Below are 19,843 nucleotides of genomic sequence, written 5' to 3' on the forward strand. Positions count from 1 at the left end.
TTCTCTGTGACTTCACTCAGCATAAATTTATCTAGGTTCATTCAAGTTGTTGCATATGGCAGGATTTCCTTCTTTATAAGGCCGAATAGTGTGTGTTTGAGTGTGTGTGTGTGTGTGTGTGCACGCACACGCAGGTATACAAATACCACATTTTCTATCCCATCATTCATCAATAGACATTTAGGTTGTTTTCATACTTGGATATAGTAAATAGTGCTGAAGTGAACATGGAAGTGTGGACTCTGAGATCCTGAGTTCAAATTTTTAAAATACGCTCAGATGTGGCATTGCTAGATCATATGGTAGTTATATTTTTAATTTTTTCAGGAACTTTCATACGGTTTTCTATGGCAGCTACATCATTTTACATTCCAACAATATACAAAGGTTCTAATTTCTCCATATCCTTGCCAACACCTATTATCTTTTGATTTGTGTGGTTTTTGTTTTTGTTTTTGGTAATAGCCATCCTAGCAGGTATGAGATGATATCTCATTACAGTTTTTTATTGTTGTTTGTTTGTTTGTTTGTTTTTGAAGGAGTCTTGCTCTGTCACCAGGCTGGAGTGCAGTGGCACGATCTTGGCTCACTGCAACCTCCGACTCCCTGGTTCAAGTGATTCTCCTACCTCAGCCTCCCAAGTAGCTGGGATTACAGGCATGTGCCACCATGCCCAGCTAATTTTTGTATTTTTAGTAGAGATGGGGTTTCACCATGTTGGCCAGGATGGTCTTGATCTCCTGACCTCATGATCCACCCACCTTGGCCTCCCAAAGTGCTGGGATAACAGGCATGAGCCACCACACCTGGCCCTCATTAGTTTTTATTTGAATTTTCTGATGATTAGTGATATTGAGCATCTTTTCATATACCTGTTGGCCATTTGCATGCCTTCTTAAGTTGCAGAAGTTCTGTATATATTTTGGATATTAACCATTTATTAGATATATAGTTGGAAATATTTTCTCCCATTCTGTAGGTTGCTTTTTCACCCTCTTGAATGCTTCCTTTTTTTCCCAAAGCTTTTTAGTTTGATATGGTCTCAATTGTCTATTTTTGCTCTTGTTTGAATTTTGGAGTCATTTCCAAGAAATCATTGTCAGAAACAGTATCATGAAGCTTTCCTGCTATGTTTTCTTCTACGAGTTTTACAGTTTTCAGATCTTAGGTTTAAATGTTTAATCTATTTTGAGTTTATTTTTGTGTATGATATAAGAATTCAATTTTATTTTTTTATATGTGAATATCCAGTTTTCCCAACATCATTTGTTGAGTGGCCTCTTTTCTATTGTGTATTTATTCTTGGCACCCCTGTTGAATATGAGTTAACTATTTATGCATAGGTTTATTTCTGGGCTCTCTATCCTGTTTCATTGGCCTATATATTTGTTTTATGTCAGGACCATACTATTTTAATTGTTGTAGCTTTGTTACACATTTTGAAATGAGGACCTGTGGGACTGGGTGCAGTGGCTCATGCTTATAATCCCAGCAACTTGGGAGGCTAAGGCTGGAGGATCACTTGTGGCCAAGAGTTTGAGACCAGCCTGGGCAAGATAGAAAGACTCCTTCTCCACAAAGATATTTAAAAATTAGCCAAGCATGATGGCACACACATATAGTCCTAGCTACTTAGGAGCCTAAGGTGGGAGGATCACTCAAGCCCAAGAGTATGAGGCTGCAGTGAGCTATGATCATGTCTCTGCACTCTGGCCTGGGCAACAGGGTGAGATCTTCTCTCTCAATAAATACATAAATAAATAAGAAATGAGAAAAATGTGATTCTTCCACTTGGTTCTTTTTTCTTAAGATTGCTTTGGCTATTCAGAGTCTTTTGTGGTTCCATATGAATTTTAGGGTTTTTTTATTTTAGTAAATAATGCTATTGGGATTTTGATATGTACTGTATTGAATTCACAGATCACTTAGGGTAGTATGGGCATTTTAACAATATTAAGTCATTTAATTCGTGAATACTGGATCTTTCCATTTATTTGTGTCTTCTTTAATTTCCTTCATGAACATTTTGTAGTTTTCAGTGTATACATTTTCAATGCCTTGGTTAAGCATATCCTAAGTATTTTATTTCTTTTGATGTTATCATAAATGGGATTTCTTTCCTAATTTTCTTTTCAGATTGTTTATCATTAGTGTATAGAAACACAGGTGATTTTTGTATGTTGATTTTATATCCTTCAACATTTAGTAAATTTGTTTATTAGTTCTAACAGATTTTCCTGACATGTGGAGTCTTTAGGGTACTCTCCATATAAGATAATGTCATCTGTAAACACTTTTTTCTTTCAGATTGGGATGTCTTTTACTTGTTTTTCTTGCCTAATTTCTCTGGCTAGGACTTCTAGTGCTGTGTTAAATACAAGTGGAAAGAGTAGCCATATTTGTCTTATTCCTGATCTTACAGGAAAGTTTTTTAGTTTTTCACCATTGAATATGATGTTAGCTGTGGGATTTTCAAGTAGTCTTTATTATCATGAGGTATATTTCCTCTGTTCTCATCCATTTGTGCTACTATAACAGAATACCACAGACTGGGTAACTTATAATGAACATAAACCTTATGGGATCACAGTACTGGAAGATGGAAAGTTCATGACTGAGGAGCTGTCTGGTGAGGTCTTATTTGTTGCGTCATAACATGCTGTAAGGTATCACATGGCACAAAGAGAGAATAAGTGAGAAAAGGAGGCAGAACCTGCATGTTTAAAATGAACTCAATCCTGAGATGACAGCATTAATGCATTTAAAAGGGTAAAATTCTCATAACTTAAACACCTCTTAAAGGGCTCACCTCCCGATTCTGTCACAATGGCAATTAAATTGCAACATGAGCTTTGGAGGGGACAAACCTTCAAGTTATAGCAACTTCTATACCTAGCTTTTGTTTTATTTTTTAGTTTTTACTATGAAAGGGTGTTGAAATTTGTCAAATGCTTCTTCTGAATCTCTTTTGATGATCATGTGATTTTTATCCTTCTCAGATCATGTGGTGTATCACATTAGTGGTCTGCATATGTTGAACCATCCTTGCATCCTAGGGATAACTCCCACTTGGTCATAGTACATGATCATTTAATGGGCTGTTGCATTCAGTTTGCTAATATTTTGATCAAGTTATTTGCATCTATGTTCATCAGGGATCTTGTTCTGTAGTATGCTTTTTTCTTTTTAAAAATTTGTTCATTTTTAATTGACAAAAATCATGCTTATTTATGGGGTACAAAACAGTGTTTTGATCTATATAAACATTGTAGAAAGATTCAATCACGCTAGTTAACATAACCATCACGTCACCCACTTATCATTTTTTTGTGGTAATAAAGTTAAAAAGCTATTCTTTCAGCAATTTTGAAATATACAATACATTTACTTTTTTCATTTCCTAATGTGTGACTTATTTGACTTCTATTTTAAGTTCAGGGATACATGTACAGGATGTGCAGGCTTGTTACATAGGTAAACATGTCATGGGGGTTTGTTGTACAGATTATTTCATCACTGAGGTATTAATCCCAGTATGCATTAGTTATTTTTCCTGATCCTCTCCCTCCTCCCACCCTTCACCCTCCCATAGGCCCCAGTGTGTGTTGTTCCCCTTTATGTGTCCATGTGTTCTCATCATTTAGCTCCCACTTATAAGTGAGAACATGTGGTATTTGGTTTTCTGTTCCTGCCTTAGCATCTTTTTTGGCCATTTAGCATCTTTTTTATTCTATTCAAATGTTGGGATTTTTAACTATTTCTGTGAAAACTGACATTAGAATTTTGATAGGGAATACATTGAATCTGTAGATTATTTGGGGTAGTATGGACATTTTAACGATATTAATTCTTCCAACACATGAACATGAAATATATTACAATTTATTTGTGTCTTCCTCAGTTTTTTTTTAATCAACTTTCATTTACTAATGAAAACGGCCTCCAGCTCCATTCATGTCCCTGCAAAGGATATGATCTTGTTTTTTTTTTAATGGCTGCATAGTATTACATGGTATATATTTACCACATTGTCTTTATCCGGTCTATCATTGATGGTCATTTGAGTTGATTCCATGTCTTTGCCATTGTGAATAGTGCTCCAATAAACATATGTGTGCATGTGTCTTTATAATAGAACAACGTATTTCCCTTTAGGTATATAACCAGTAATGGGATTGCTGGGTTGAATGGTATTTCTGTCTTTAGGTCTTTGAGGAATTGCCACACAGTCTTCCATTACGGTTGAATTAATTTACACTCCCATCAACAGTGTGTAAGCATTCTTTTTTTCTCCACACCCTTGCCAGCATCTGTTATTTTTTGACTTTTTAATAATAGCCATTCTGACTGGTGTGAGATGGTATCTCATTGTGGTTTTGATTTGCATTTCTCTAATGATCAGTGACATTGAGCTTTTTTTCATATGCTTGTTTGTTGCATGTGTGTCTTCTTTTCAGAAGTGTCTGTTCATATCCTTTGCCCACTTTTTAATGGGTTTTTTTATTTCTTGTAAACTCATTTAAGTTCCTTATAGATTCTGGATATTAGACCTTTGTCAGATACATAGTCTGCAAAAATTTTCTCCCATTCTGTAGACTGTCTGCTTACTCTGTTGATAGTTTCTTTTGCTGTGCAGAAGCTCTTTAGTTTAATTAGATCCCATTTGTTAATTTTTGTTTTTGTTGTAGTTGCTTTTGGTGTCTTCATCATAAAATCTTTGCCCATGCCTATGTCCTGAATGGTATTGCCTAGGTTGTCTTCCAGGGTTTTTATAGTTTTAGATTTTACATTTAAGTCTTTAATCCATCTTAAGATTTATTCCTCTAGTCTAAATGAAAAATGTACATCCTTTGATCAACATTTATACTTTCTCCACATCCTCTTCCCCTAGTCCTATGGTAACCACCTTTATATACTGTTTCTGTAATGCTGACTTCTCACTTTTTTATTTTTTATTTTACTTTAAGTGCTAGGGTACATGTACACAACGTGCAGGTTTGTTACACATGTATACATGTGCCATGTTGGTGGGTGGCACCCATTAACTCGTCATTTACATTAGGTATATCTCCTAATGCTATCCCTCCCCGCTCCCGACACCCCATTTTACATGTAAGTGAGATCACGTGGTATCTGTCTTTCTGTACCTGGCTAATTTTGCTTAGCATAACATCCTTTAGTTTCATTCATATTGGGATGAATGACAAAATTTGTTCTTTTAAAGTTTTGTATAGTAGTCCACTGTGCATACCTATCACATTTTCTTTATTCATTTGTCTGTTGATGGGTACAGGTTGCGTCTATGGGTTAGTGCAAAACTAATTGCGGTTTTTGCCATTACTTTTAATTGCAGCAAAAGTAATGGTAAAAACTGCAATTGCATTTGCACCAACCTAATATGTCTTGGTTCTTGTAAATAATGCTGAAATGAACACGGGAGTGCAGGTATACCTTTGACATAATGATTTTAATTCCTCTAAAGGAATTAAATATGTACCACTATATACCTAGAAGTGGAATTTCTGAATTACATGGTAATTGTATTTGTTTTTGGAACTTCCATGCTATTTTTCTCAAACAGCTGTACTAATTTACATTTTCACTAACAATGTATAAGGGTTCCTTTTCCTCCACATCCTCATCAACACTTGTTATCATTCATCTTTTTGATAACAGCCATTCTAAGAGGTGTGAGGTAATATTTCATTGGGATTTTAATTTGCATTTTCCTGATGATTAGAGATGTTGAGCATTTTTTAATATATCTATTGGCCATTCATATCTCTTCTTTTGAGAAATGTCTGTTCAGATTATTTGCCCATTCTACAATTGGTTTATTGATTTTCTAGGTGTTGAGTTGCTTGAGCTTTTTATGTATAATGTTGGATATTAGCCCTTTATCAGATGTATGGTTTGCAGATACTTTATTTCAATCCATGAGCTCTCTCTCCACTCTGTTATTGTTTCATTTGCTGTAAAGAACCTTTTTAGTTTGATCTAATTCAACTTGTCTCTTATTATCTTTTTTTACCTGTGCTTTTAGAGTCCTAGCCAAGGAATCCTTGCCCAGATAAATGTCATAGAGCTTTTCTTTTATGTTTTCTTCTAGTAGCTTTATAGTCTCATTTCTTTTATTTAAGTCTTTTACTTGTTTGGATTTTTTAAAATATGGTATGAGAAAGGGTCCAATTTCATTCTTTTGCATAAGGAATATTCAGTTTTCCCAACGCCATTTATTGAAGAGATCGTCCTTCCCTTTCCCTTATTGTTTATCTTTGCACCTTTGTTGAAAATCAATTGACTATAAATAATTGGGTTTATTTCTGGGCTTTTTATCCTTTTCCGTTAGCCAATATATCTGTGTTTATGCCAATAGCATAGCTTTATATTTTGAAATGAGAGAGTATTTTGCCTCTAGCTTTGTTCTTTTTGCTCAGATTGCTTTGGCCATTTAGCGTCTTTTTTATTTTATTCAAATGTTGGGATTTTTAACTATTTCTGTGAAAACTGACATTAGAATTTTGATAGGGACTACATTGAATCTGTAGATTATTTGGGGTAGGATGGACATTTTAACAATATTAATTCTTCCAACACATGAACATGAAATATATTACAATTTATTTGTGTCTTCCTCAGTTTTTTTAAATCAACTTATAGTTTTCAGTGTACAGATCTTTGACTTTCCTGGTTAAATTCACTTCAAAGTATTTTATTTATTTATTTTGATGCTGTTTTAAATAGGATTAATTTCTTAATTTCTTTGTTGGATACCTCATTGTTAATGTATAGAAATGCTACTGATTTTTCTATGTTGATTTTGCAAACTGCAACTTTACTGAATTTATGTATCAGTTTTAACAGTTCTCGGTAGAGTGTTCAGGGTTTTCTACATATAAAGATCATGTCATTAGCAAACACAGATAATTTTATTTCTTGCGTTCTTACATGGATGTCTTTTATTTCTCTTTCTTGCCTAATTGCTATGGATGGGATTTCTAGTACTATGTCAAAAAGAAGTGGTAACAGTCGCTATCCTTGTCTTGTTCCTGATCTTAGAAGAAAAGCTCCCAACTTTTCAGTTTTTGCATAATGTTAGCCGTGGGCTTGTCATATATGGCTTTATTTTGTTAAGGTACATTCCTTCCATATCCACTTTGTTGAGATTTTATTATGAACATACGCTGAATTTTATCAAATGCTTTGTCTGCATCTAGTAAGATGATCATATGATTTTTGTTCTTATTTTTTTAATGTAGCATATCACATTTATTGATTTATGTATGTTTAACCATATTTGCATCCCTCAGATAAATCCCAAGTAATCATGGTGAATGATGTTTTAAATGTGCTAGGGAATTCAGTTTGCTAATATTTTGTTGAGAATTTTTGGATCTATGTTCATCAAGAATATTGGCCTGCAGTTTTCTTTTCTGGTAGCATACTCTTACGGTTTTCATATCAGTATAATACTGGCCTCATAAAATGAGTTTGACCTCCTTTTCAATTTTTTTGGAAAAATTTGAGAAGAATTCATATTACTTCTTTAAATAGAATTCACCAGTGACCTTTTCCTTTTTTGGGGGGGGGATAGGAGACTTAATTTATTACTGATCTATTTTCTTTATCCCAGTATTGGTTTGTTCAGATGTAATATTTCTTGCTGATTTAGTCTTAGTAGGTTGCATGTTTCTAAAGATTAGTTCATTTCTTCTAGGTTATTCAATTTGATGGTGTATGATTGTTCACATTAATAGTTTATGATTCCTTGTATTTATGTGTTATCAGTGTTAGTCTCCCTTCTTTCATTTCAGATATTGTTTGAGTTGTCTTTTTTCCCTTGGTTAGTCTAGTTAAAGGTTTTTCAATTTTATCTTTTCAAAAAAAAACTTTTTAGTATTTGCTTTGTTTATTTCTATCCTTGTCTTTGTTATTTTCTTCCTTCTGCAAAGTTTGGGGGTATTTTGTTCTTCTTGTTTTTCTAATCTCTAAGATGTAATATTAGGTTGTTTATTTGAGATTTTCCTTCTTTCTTTAATGTAGGCATTTATTACTATAAATTTTTCTCTCAGGGCTTCTTTTTCTACATTCCATACTATTTATTATCTTGTATTTCCATTGTCATTGATCCCAAAATATTTTCTGTTTTTCCATATAATTTCGTTTTTGACCCATTGGCTGTTCAGGAGCATGTTGTTTAATTTCCACATAATTATGAGTTGTTCAAGGTTATTCTTATTGACTTCTAGTTTCATGTCATCATGAACAGAAAAGGTACTTGATATGATTTTAATCTTCTTAAATTTGTTAAAACTTGTTTTGTGGCCTAACATGTGATCTAACCTGGAGAATGTTTCATGTGATTTGAGAATATGTATTTTGTTGCTGTTGGATGAACTGTTCTATAAATATCTGTTAGATCTATTGGATTACAGTGTAGTTCAAGCCTTCCTCTAATAAGAGACTGCAGAAATTATGTCAGGAGCAAGCCAGGAAAGAAGCCACCCTCCTGTTCTTGGTGGTAGAGACCTTCCATCTCTTTTAAAAGAAAGTTTGTAGAGTTGGGATTGTCTCTGGAGGAAGCCAGTGAAGAAGGCATGGGGAATGTTATTCCTCTTGTTTAGGCTGAAGAAGGTTTATTCTTCATTTGCTGTGTAGATTTCCAAGTCCTGGAAGAGGCCAGAACCACAGGGAGCAGCTGGAAAACGTGCAGCCTAATGGTTTCCATGGGGAAGTTGGAAGATGGTCTGATTCCAGGAATTAAAGCTTCTGAGAGTGCTCAGGCAGTTCAAAACCCCCCATTGTTTTTTGTACTTGAGAGAAAACTCCAATGGCTTATCTCTGCCATTCCTCAAGCATGGTGATCTAAAAGCCAAGCTCTGTGTCAGGGACTATAAAAGTTGGGTTCTACAAAATGGAAAACTAAGGCAATTATGAAGATGATTTTATAATATAGTTCATATCTTCTCTCTTTCCACTCTAGAAAAAGCATTTTCTAGAAATAAATACATTTCCTCAAATTAAAAAAAAAGTTGGGTTCTATATGTGTGCTATAGTTTCTCAACCCTTGGGAAGTAGCTGCAAATTTGGTTTTATTCCCAAATGTAAGGCGCTGTGCTCAGGGTGGGGTTAGTGCATGAGTGTCTTCCCACTTTTTCTACCCATTTTGATATGGATATTTTCTGTCCTCTGGTGTGTATGAGTTTTTCTACTGGATTCTGGGTTTCTCTGGAGAGAACTGATCCATGTGTATGTAGATGTTTAGTTGGTATGTCTGTGAGAGAGAAAAATAGTCATAAGCCTCCTATTCCACAATGTTGCTGAAGTCACTTCCTTCAAAAGCTGTAATTTTATTTTCTTACAGTGTCTTTGTCTGGCTTTGATATGAGAGTAATTCTGGCCCCATAAAATGACTATCAAAGTGTTCTTTCCTCTTCAAAGTTTTAAGAGAGTTTGAGAAGAATTAATGTTGATTCTTCTTTAAAAGTTTGGCTAGACTTCTCCAGAGAAGCCATCTGGTCCCGTACATTTCTTTTTTGGGAGTTACTGTTATTATTATTATTTCAATTTGTCTATTCAGTTATTCTATTTCCTCATGATTCAGTCTTGGTAGGTTGTATATTTTTGGAATTTACCTATTTCTTCTAAGTTATCCAATTTGTTGGTGTATAATTGTTCATGGTAGTCTCTTTGATCCTTCTTATTCCCATAAAATCAGTTGTAATTTCTCCTCTTTCATTTCTGGTTTTACATATTTGAGTCTTCTATATTTTTTCTTAGTTGTCTTAGCTAAGGATTTGTCTATTTTATTTTTCAAAAAAACCAACTCTTAGTTTTGTTGACTTTTTCTATTGCTTTTCTATTCTCTATTTCACTTACTTAGCTCTAATATTTATTATTTCCTTCCTTTTGCTAATGTTAGGCTTAGTTTGTTCTTTTTCTAGTTCCTAGACATGTAAATCTATACTGTTTATATGAGATCTTTTTATAATGTAGACATGTATCTCTACAAGATTTGCTTTTATTACTGCTTTTGCTACATCTCATAAACTTTGGAAATTGTGCTTTCATTTTTGTTTGTTTCAAGATACTTTTAAATTTTCCTATTGATTTTTTTCTTGGACCCATTGCTTTTTCAAGAGAGTTGTTTAATTTCCAAATATTTGTGAATTTTTCAGTTTTCCTTCTATTACTGACTTCCAGTTTCATTCCATTGTGATCATAAAAGATATCTGGTATGATTTCAAACTTCTTACAGTTGTCAAAACTAACTTCATGACCTGATATGTGATCTATCCTGAGAATATTCTGTGTGCACTTGAAAAGATGGTGTATTAAGATGCTGTTGGGTAGCATATTGTGTGTGTTTGTGATCCATTTGGTCTATAGCATTGTTCAAATCCACAGTTTGTTTATAGATTCCATATTTGGCTGTTCTGTTCATTATTGCAAGTCAGGTATTGATGTATCCTACTGTTATGGTGTTGCTGCATGTTTATCCCTTCAGATCCATCAATGATTGCTTTATGTATTTACATGCTTTGATGATGGATTCACATATATTTATAATTGTTATATCTTCTTGATGAATTAACTCTTTTATTTTATGACCTACTTTGTCTCTTGTGACAGTTTTTTATTTAAGGTCTATTTTGGCTGATATAATTACAGGGTGTCCTCTGTGTCTGTGGGTTTTACATCTGTAGATTCAGCCAATGCTTATTGAAAACACTGTATTCATGGAATGTGAAATCCACAGATACACAGGGTCAAATTTTTTTATCCACGGGTCCTGCAGGGCTGACTGTGGGACTTAAGCTTCCTCAATTTTGGTGTCCCTTGGGGTTCTGGAACCATGACCCTGTAGATACTAAAGGACAACTGTATAGCCCCATTGTTCTCTTTTGGTTACCATTCTACAAAATCTATCTTTCTTATCAATTAACTTTCAAACTATGTTTTCTTAAATCTGAAACAAGTATCTGGAGACAGCATATAACTGGATGTTGTTTTCATAAATCTATGCAGCCATCGTAGGTCTTTTGATTGGGAAGTTTAATCCATTTGTATTTGAAATAATCATTGGTAGGTAAGGATTTACTATTGCCTTTTTGTTAAATTTTTCTGTTTTGTAATGCTTTTTTCTGTCTCTTTCTCTCTTAACTGTCTTCTTTTGTGATTGGTTGATATTTTATTGTGATGTGCTATGATTTCTCTTTTTTATTTCTGTATTTTTGCATGGATTTTCCTTGTGGTTATCATGCGGCAATCACAAATATAATAGTCTACTTTAAGCTGATAACAACTTAACTTCAATCATATACCAAAAATCTTCACTTTTAATACCTCCCTCACACTTTTTGTTATAAATGTCACAATTTACATCTTTTTATAATGTGTTTCTACAAACAAATTTTTGTGATTTTAGTTATCCTTAATTCTGACATTTAACTTTCATATGAGAATTACAAATGATTTATATAATACTATTAGAGTATTACAGTATTCTCTATTTGTCTATGTATTTACCTTTACTAGTGAGATTTGTGCTTTCCTATGCTCTTGTGTTGCTCTTTACCATGCTTTCGTTTCAACTTGAAGAACTCACTTTAGCATTTCCTATAAGACAAACCTAGTGGTGATGAACTCCCTCAGCATTTGTTTGTATGAGAAAGTTTTTATCCTTCCTTAACTAAAGGACAGTTTTTCCAGGTATATTATTCTTGGTCAGCAGTTTTTTTCTTTAAGTATTTTGAATATATACTTTCACTTTATTTGCTCTTTTAAAGTTTCTGCTGAGAAATCTGGACAATTCAGTTTTTTCTTGCTGCTTTCAAACTTCTCTTTCACTTTTGGCAATTTGATGATATTATGTCTCCAGTGGAGACTTTTTTTTCTTTTTTTCCGAGATAGAGTTTTGCCGTGTTGCTCAGGCTGGAGTGCAGTAGCATGATCTTGGCTCACTGCAACTTCCACCTCCTGGGTTCAAGCAACTCTCTCTGCCTCAGCCTCCTGAGTAGCTGGGATTATAGGCACCCACCCCCACGCCCAGCTAATTTTTGTAATTTTTGGTAGCAATGTGGTTTTGCCATGTTGGCCAGGCTGGTCTTGAACTCCTGACCTCAGGTGATCCACCCCCCTCAGCCCCCAGAAGTGCTGAGATTACAGGTGTGAGCCACCACGCCCAGCCGAGACTTCTTTAGATTTGTCCTATTTGGGATTATTTGAGTTTCCTGAATTTAGATGTTCATATCTCTCCCCAAATTTGAACATATTTTAGCCGTTTTAAAAATATTTTACACCCGTCTTCTCTTTCTGTGATTTCATAATGTATATATTGCTCCACTTAATGATGTCCCATAAATCTTCACTCATTTTTCTTTTTTATTTCTTCTTGCTCCACTGACTGGATAATTTTAAATGATCTACCTTTTTTTTTTTTTTTTTTGGTGTCCATCTTTTGAGGGTTTTTTAAATTTTATTTTTTATTTTTTTATTTTTATTTTTTATTATACTTTAAGTTTTAGGGTACATGTGCACAACATGCAGGTTAGTTACATATGTATACATGTGCCATGTTGGTGTGCTGCACCCATTAACTCATCATTTAACATTAGGTATATCTCCTAATGCTATCCTTCCCCCCTCCCCCCACCCCAGAACAGGCCCCAGTGTGTGATGTTCCCCTTCCTGTGTCCATGTGTTCTCGTTGTTCAATTTCCACCTACGAGTGAGAACATGCGGTGTTTGGTTTTTTGTCCTTGCAATAGTTTGCTGAGAATGATGGTTTCCAGCTTCATCCATGTCCCTACAAAGGACATGAACTCATCATTTTTATGGCTGCATAGTATTCCATGGTGTATATGTGCCACATTTTCTTAATCCAGTCTATCATTGTTGGACATTTGGCTTGGTTCCAAGTCTTTGCTATTGTGAATAGTGCTGCAATAAACATACGTGTGCATGTGTCTTTATAGCAGCATGATTTATAATCCTCTGGGTATATACCCAGTAATGGGATGGCTGGGTCAAATGGTATTTCTAGTTCTAGATCCCTGAGGAATCGCCACACTGACTTCCACAATGGTTGAACTAGTTTACAGTGTAAACTAGAACTAGAACCAACAGTGTAAAAGTGTTCCTATTTCTCCACATCCTCTCCAGCACCTGTTGTTTCCTGACTTTTTAATGATCGCCATTCTAACTGGTATGAGATGGTATCTCATTGTGGTTTTGATTTGCATTTCTCTGATGGCCAGTGATGATGAGCATTTTTTCGTGTGTTTTTTAGCTGCATAAATGTCTTCTTTTGAGAAGTGTCTGTTCATATCCTTTGCCCACTTTTTGATGGGATTGTTTGTCTTTTTCTTGGTTTGTTGATTCTCCAGTTTGATCAAGTCTGCTATTGAACGCTCTAGGGAGTTTTTTAGTTCAGTTATTGTATTCTTCAATTCCAGAGTTTTCATTGATATTTGACTTTTATTTTTGTGTGTGTGTAGTTTCTGTCCCTTCATTGATATCCTCATTGTGTTCACGTATCATTTTCCTGATTTTGTTTAGTTGTCTGTCTCTGTTCTCTGGTACTTTGCTAAACTTCATTAGGATAATTAGGATTATTATCCTAATGAATTAGGATTATTTTGAATTCTTTTTTAGGCAATTTATAAATCTCTATTTCTTTAGGGTCAGTAACTGTGGATTTCTTTTATCCCTTTTTGTTGTTTCCCTAATTCTTTGTCTTCCTTGTGCTTTGCATTGGTGTCTGTGCATTGGAAGAATAGCCACCTGTCAGCCATCCAACACAATGTCACAAATGACACAAAACAGCCACCAGGATTTATGAACTGACTTTGACAGGGAAAGACCTTTGCCAATCAGCCTGGCTAGAGATACTGAGAGTCTCTCAAACAGCTAATCTACCTTCCCCTTTTCCTATGTTTGTAGCTGTATCAATTGTTCTAATCATACTGGTTCTTTCAGTGCTCCATATGAGGCAAGAGTGAAACTGGACCCTAGTGCAGCACACTGAACAGCAAGGACGTTTGATATGCTCCACTTCGCTCTCTCCCTTGAAAGTGGTATATTGATGCAAATGAATAAATTAGCCCCTAGAAAGGATGGATAAATTGTTTCAAACCAAGTAACAGGATACAGGCACAGTTATGATTGAAATGCCTGTTTGATTTGCAAGCCCATATCTTTTCCACAATGCAGTGTTTCCACTTACTGCTTTTTAACTTCAATAATTTGATCAAAGCTTATGGCTCTGTCAACTACCCATGCCTCTTTCTGATAACCAACCCTATTTTACTAGTTTTTCCAACTATTCATCATCCTCATAAGTACTTTTTTCACCTCTAATGATTTCATGTGAAATTAGTTTTTAATAATCTAAAACATACTACTGACTGTTAGAACAAAAGTCATTAATAAGTTTGTTATAAAAAGGAAGATTACATGATATAGTTATACAAATTTATAATTACATATTTGAGCAACTATGGAGTAAATTTTAACAATAACCCCATTTCATTAATCTTATCGGAAGGTTAATAACAACAACAGTAATAGTAACTAAAATTTAATGAAGATTTACCATGTGCCAGATATTATGCTAACTATTCTTCATGCATGACCTCAATTTATCTTCTCAGCAAACACAAATGCAGTAACTACTCTTATAATGATGAGGTGGTTTTACTTAAAGAATTAAGAAACTTCCCCAAGGACAAAAGAAAGGACTTGAACAAAGATGATCTGACACCAGAAGTGAAGTCTTTATTACTGTGTAATACAGCCTCAATGTAGATTGTAACAAAAAAATTAGCCTGACTTACAGAATTCCTTCCACCTAGGTTTCAAAGGGGTACATTTTGCACAAGGCCTAAATAAGCTATAGGAAAACAAAATACCCACACAAGTTTCTCTATTGAAGTAATTCATAATTTCATATTAGTTTTATCCCATTCTTCATCATATCGAAAACTAGGTATCATTAGGGGAAAACAAAATCTATTAGTTCGATTTTCTCCTCGAAGTTGAAGTTTTCTCCTCAGTTTTTCTCCAGCTTCTTCTGTTAAGTTCTTGGCATGCTGTAATATTCAGTCCCCATTAATGAACAATAAAGGATCTGGGCTTCTCTTGACATTGACATGAAGTCTCTCTCTCTCATGCCTTGCTAGTAGGTGAGATGAATATGAAAATTACATAAAGACTGCATATTAAATAGAGGAAAGCTGAATTAAAACACTCTAAGGTGGCCAGATATGGTGGCTCACGCCTGTAATCCCAGCACTTTGGGAGGCCAAGGCTGGCAGATCACTTGAGGCCAGGAGTTCAAAACCAGACCAGCCAACATGGCAAAACCCTGTCTCTACTAAAAATACAAAAATTAGCCTGATGTGGTGGCATACACCTGTAATCCCAGCTACTTGGGAGGCTGAGACATGAGAATTACTTGAACCCAGGAGGTGGATGTTGCAGTGAGCCAAGATGGTGGCACTGCACTCCAGCCTGTGCCTCAGAGCAAGACTTCATCAAAAACAACAACAACAACAACAAAAGCACTCTAAGGCAGAAAGGGAAGTCTGGTTAACATTAGGTATTTGATGAATAAGAAAATTCAATATAATGGGAAGCTTCCCATTCAACAGCAAACAATTAAAAAATAAGTAAATAAGAAGAAGCTGAATATTACCAAATCCAAGAGAGTAAAGGGAAACCATAACCAGGTCATCTTTAACTCCAGCACCCTACAAGTTAAGTAATGATCTCAGAACTATAAATCCTTGAAAATAAATGCTTAATTATATGGATTATACTAATTTATGCTGTGACTAAAAAAGGTGAAATTATAGACTAATGTAGAATATACATAAATCTGTAAAACTTACAGCTAACTTAAGAAATTAGCAGAGAACAAAGGGAGCAACTGAAGCTTCTAGCCTCCTTTGTAAGATTTAGGCTTTTCCAGTCAAAAACCTCATTTAGATGTTATGTTATTTACTGTTGAATTTTAAAAGTTATATTTTCTTTACATAATCAATTGGAAACTCCTTCAGTTTGGGTCTGATAATTGATAACTTCCTCAGTACCTAGAAATCTATCAAACATAATGTTGACATCCAATAAAGTGTTTATGTTGAAATCCTTTATTTAGAATTAAAAAGGTAGTCAAAGAGTTTCTTCAAATAGAGATATAGAAATGTATATTATCGTTTTAGTTTGTATTCATTTTTTCTGTAAAGGAATAAGGGTATATTAAAATGAATATAAAATTAATACAATTTTGGTTATTGTATGTAGCCCCTATTCTTTTTTTATTATTATACTTTAAGTTCTAGGGTACATGTGCACAACATGCAGGTTTGTTACATAGGTATACACGTACCATGTTGGTTTGCTGCACCAATGAATCATTTACATTAGGTATTTCTCCTAACGTAATCCCTCTCAAAGCTCCCCACCCCCTAACAGGCCCCGGTGTGTGATGTTCCCCTCCCTGTGTCCATGTGTTCTCATTGTTCAACTCCCACTTATGAGTGAGAACATGCAGAGTTTGGCTTTCCGTCCTTGTGATATTTTGCTGAGAATGATGGTTTCCAGCTTCATGCATGTCCCTGCAAAGGACATGAACTCATCCTTTATTATGGCTGCATAGTATTCCATGCTGTATATATGCCACATTTTCTTTATCCAGTCCATTATCGATGGACATTTTGGTTGGTTCCAAGTCTTTGCTATTGTGAATAGTGCTGCAATAAATATATGTATGCGTGTGTCTTTATAGTAGCATGATTTATAATCCTTTGGGTATATACCCAGTAATGAGATTGCTGGGTCAAATGGTATTTCTAGTTCTAGATCCTTGAGGAATCATCACACTGTCTTCCACAATGGTTGAACTAATTTACACTCTCACCAACAGTGTAAAAGCGTTGCTATTTCTCCACATCCTCTCCAACATCTGTTGTTTCCTGACTTTTTAGTGATTGCCATTCTAATTGGCATGAGATGGTATCTCATTGTGGTTTTGTGTTTCTCTGATGACCAGTGATGATGTGCCAGTTTTCCCAGCACCATTTATTAAATAGGGAAGCCTTTCCCATTGCTTGTTTTTGTCAGGTTTGTCAAGGATCAGATGGTTGCAGATGTGTGGTGTTATTTTTTCATGTCTGTTGGCTGCGTAAATGTCTTCTTTTGAGAAGTGCCTGTTCATATCCTTTGCCCACTTTTTGATGGAGTTGTTTTTTTCTTGTAAATTTGTTTAAGTCCTTCGTAGATTCTGGATATTAGCCCTTTGTCAGATGGATAGATTGCAAAAATTTTCTCCCGTTCTGTAGGTTGTCTGTTCACTCTGATGATAGTTTCTTTTGCTGTGCAGAAGCTTTTTAGTTTAATTAGATCCTGTTTGTCTGTTTTGGCTTTTGTTGCCATTGCTTTTGGTGTTTTAGTCATGAAGTCTTTGCCCATGCCTATGTCCTGAATGGTATTGCCTAGAGTTTCTTCTAGGGTTTTTATGGTTTTAGGTCTTACATTTAAGTCTTTATTCCATCTTGAGTTAATTTTTGTATAAGGTGTAAGGAAGGGATCCAGTTTCAACTTTCTACATATGGCTAGGCAGTTTTCCCAGCACCATTTATTAAATAGGGAAGCCTTTCCCGTTGCTTGTTTTTGTCAGGTTTGTCAAGGATCAGATGGTTGCAGATGTGTGGTGTTATTTCTGAGGCCTCTGTTCTGTTCTATTGGTGTATATATCTGTTTTGGTACCAGCACCATGCTATTTTGGTTACTGTAGCCTTGTAGTATAGTTTGAAGTCAGGTAGGGTGATGCCTCCGGCTTTGTTCTTTTTGCTTAGGATTATCTTGGCTATACAGGCTCTTTTTTGGTTCCATATGAACTTTAAAGTAGTTTTTTCCAATTCTGTGAAGAAAGTCAGTGGTAGCTTGATGGGGATAGCATTGAATTTATAAATTACCTTGGGCAGTAATGCCATTTTCATGATATTGATTCTTCCTATCCATGAGCATGGAATATTCTTCCATTTGTTTGTGCCCTCTTTTATTTCACTGAGCAGTGGTTTGTAGTTCTCCTTGAAGAGGTCCTTCACATCCCTTGTAAGTTGGATTCGTAGGTATTTTATTCTCTTTGTAGTAATTGTGAATGGGAGTTCACTCATGATTTGGCTCCCTATTCTTTATAAAAGTTCTAAATATTAGCCAAATCATCAAAGAAGATATTCATTACTTTTAATTCTTACAACTTTTCTTAGCAATAAAAGTCACAGTAAGAGAGCTAGCAGATAAAAAAGATACAAGTACATAGTTTAAAACAACACTGATTAGCACACCAAAAGAAAATTGAGGCACTCTTTATTATATGTAATACAAATATTTATATATGCACATTTAACTGTGTTTGGAGACCCATGTTTCTACACATATGTAATTATTTAAGATATATTTTATGTATAGCTATCATGAACATAATAAAATATATTTTATTTCTATATTAACACATTTTAACCTATCTTAGTGATCTGTAGAAAGATGTAGACAATGATTCTGGTTTTAACTACATTTATTTTTTGTTTCTTTACCTTGGAGGTCAAGACATCTTTATGACAGAAGAACAGAAGAAATACTATAATGCAATGAAAAAGCTGGGGTCCAAGAAGCCACAAAAGCCAATTCCTCGACCAGGGGTAAAAAAATATATGTATCTTTAGCATATAGATTTTCAAATTATTTCTAATTCATTTTTAATGCACATCTTTAATTTCTAGATACTACTTGAAAAATTTACTCTGCATTCAATATTATTCTCGTTTCTTTGCAGAACAAAATCCAAGGATGTATATTTGACCTAGTGACAAATCAAGCATTTGATATTAGTATCATGGTTCTTATCTGTCTCAACATGATAACCATGATGGTAGAAAAGGAGGGTCAAAGTCAACATATGACTGAAGTTTTATATTGGATAAATGTGGTTTTTATAATCCTTTTCACTGGAGAATGTGTGCTAAAATTGATCTCCCTCAGACACTACTACTTCACTGTAGGATGGAATATTTTTGATTTTGTGGTTGTGATTATCTCCATTGTAGGTAAGAATATTTATTATTCAGATTTTATTTTTTGAGTAAAGCTAAACTTCACTTATGCTCAAGGAAGTATATTCTGAATTCTTGAATGCAAATTTACTCTTGAGTAAGTCAGTATAATGAAAGAATGAAAAAATCCTAAAAAGCAAAACAAAAATATCTGTCTCTCATACTACAGTGTTTCTGGGTTTACACTACAGGCCCCAAAGCCAAATATTTCTATCTGTTAGAAGGAAATTATACTTGTTGATATTTAGTTTCCAATATTACCTTTGCAAAGCTAGTTACCGTGTTTATATATAGCTGTGTCTTGAAAAAACCAATGTTGAATCTGAAATAACTTCTGTTTTTAGCACGTGAGACTTGTCATTTGATTAATGATAATATTAATAGCCAGAATATCTGTGAATTTGTGAAAATTCTTCCAGAATTTAAAGTGAGGTTAAGGTCTCTAGAAATGTCAGTTTTATTTTTTAAGGCTTAATACTTCACAAGTGTATAAAATGCCAATTATTCTTCAACCAGCCATGGTCATGTCTGTGAATAACAGCACATGATTTTATATTTCCTAAACATTCATTGTCATGGTTGTTTTTCTATCTTCTTGGTTTTTTTGTTGTTATTTTCACATATCTTGCAAAGTATTTTAGGATTGTATTTCTTTTTAGAATTATAAACTTTTAATAGAGATTATAGAGATTATTTACTATAAATTTAATCAACAGGTTATCAATCTG

General features: G+C 34.4%; 1 protein-coding gene and 1 long non-coding RNA gene across 6 annotated transcripts in view; one reads left to right on the top strand and one right to left on the bottom strand.

Moving 5' to 3' along the window:
* Positions 1–19,843, top strand: part of SCN9A (sodium voltage-gated channel alpha subunit 9) — a 178,766-nt gene that overhangs the window by 151,230 nt on the left and 7,693 nt on the right. For all 5 annotated transcript variants that reach the window (XM_032755528.1, XM_032755524.2, XM_032755526.2 and 2 more), the window contains exons 25-26: positions 18,600–18,704; positions 18,839–19,109. In XM_032755528.1, the coding sequence (XP_032611419.1) occupies positions 18,600–18,704; positions 18,839–19,109 (376 nt within the window). The remainder of the gene's footprint in view (positions 1–18,599; positions 18,705–18,838; positions 19,110–19,843) is intronic.
* The window catches only part of LOC116810717 (uncharacterized), a 241,829-nt gene that overhangs the window by 78,466 nt on the left and 143,520 nt on the right, over positions 1–19,843 (bottom strand). The window lies entirely within an intron of this gene.

Source organism: Hylobates moloch, unplaced genomic scaffold (assembly GCF_009828535.3).
Source record: "Hylobates moloch isolate HMO894 unplaced genomic scaffold, HMol_V3 SCAFFOLD_1, whole genome shotgun sequence".
Classification (NCBI taxonomy): Eukaryota; Metazoa; Chordata; class Mammalia; order Primates; family Hylobatidae; genus Hylobates; species Hylobates moloch.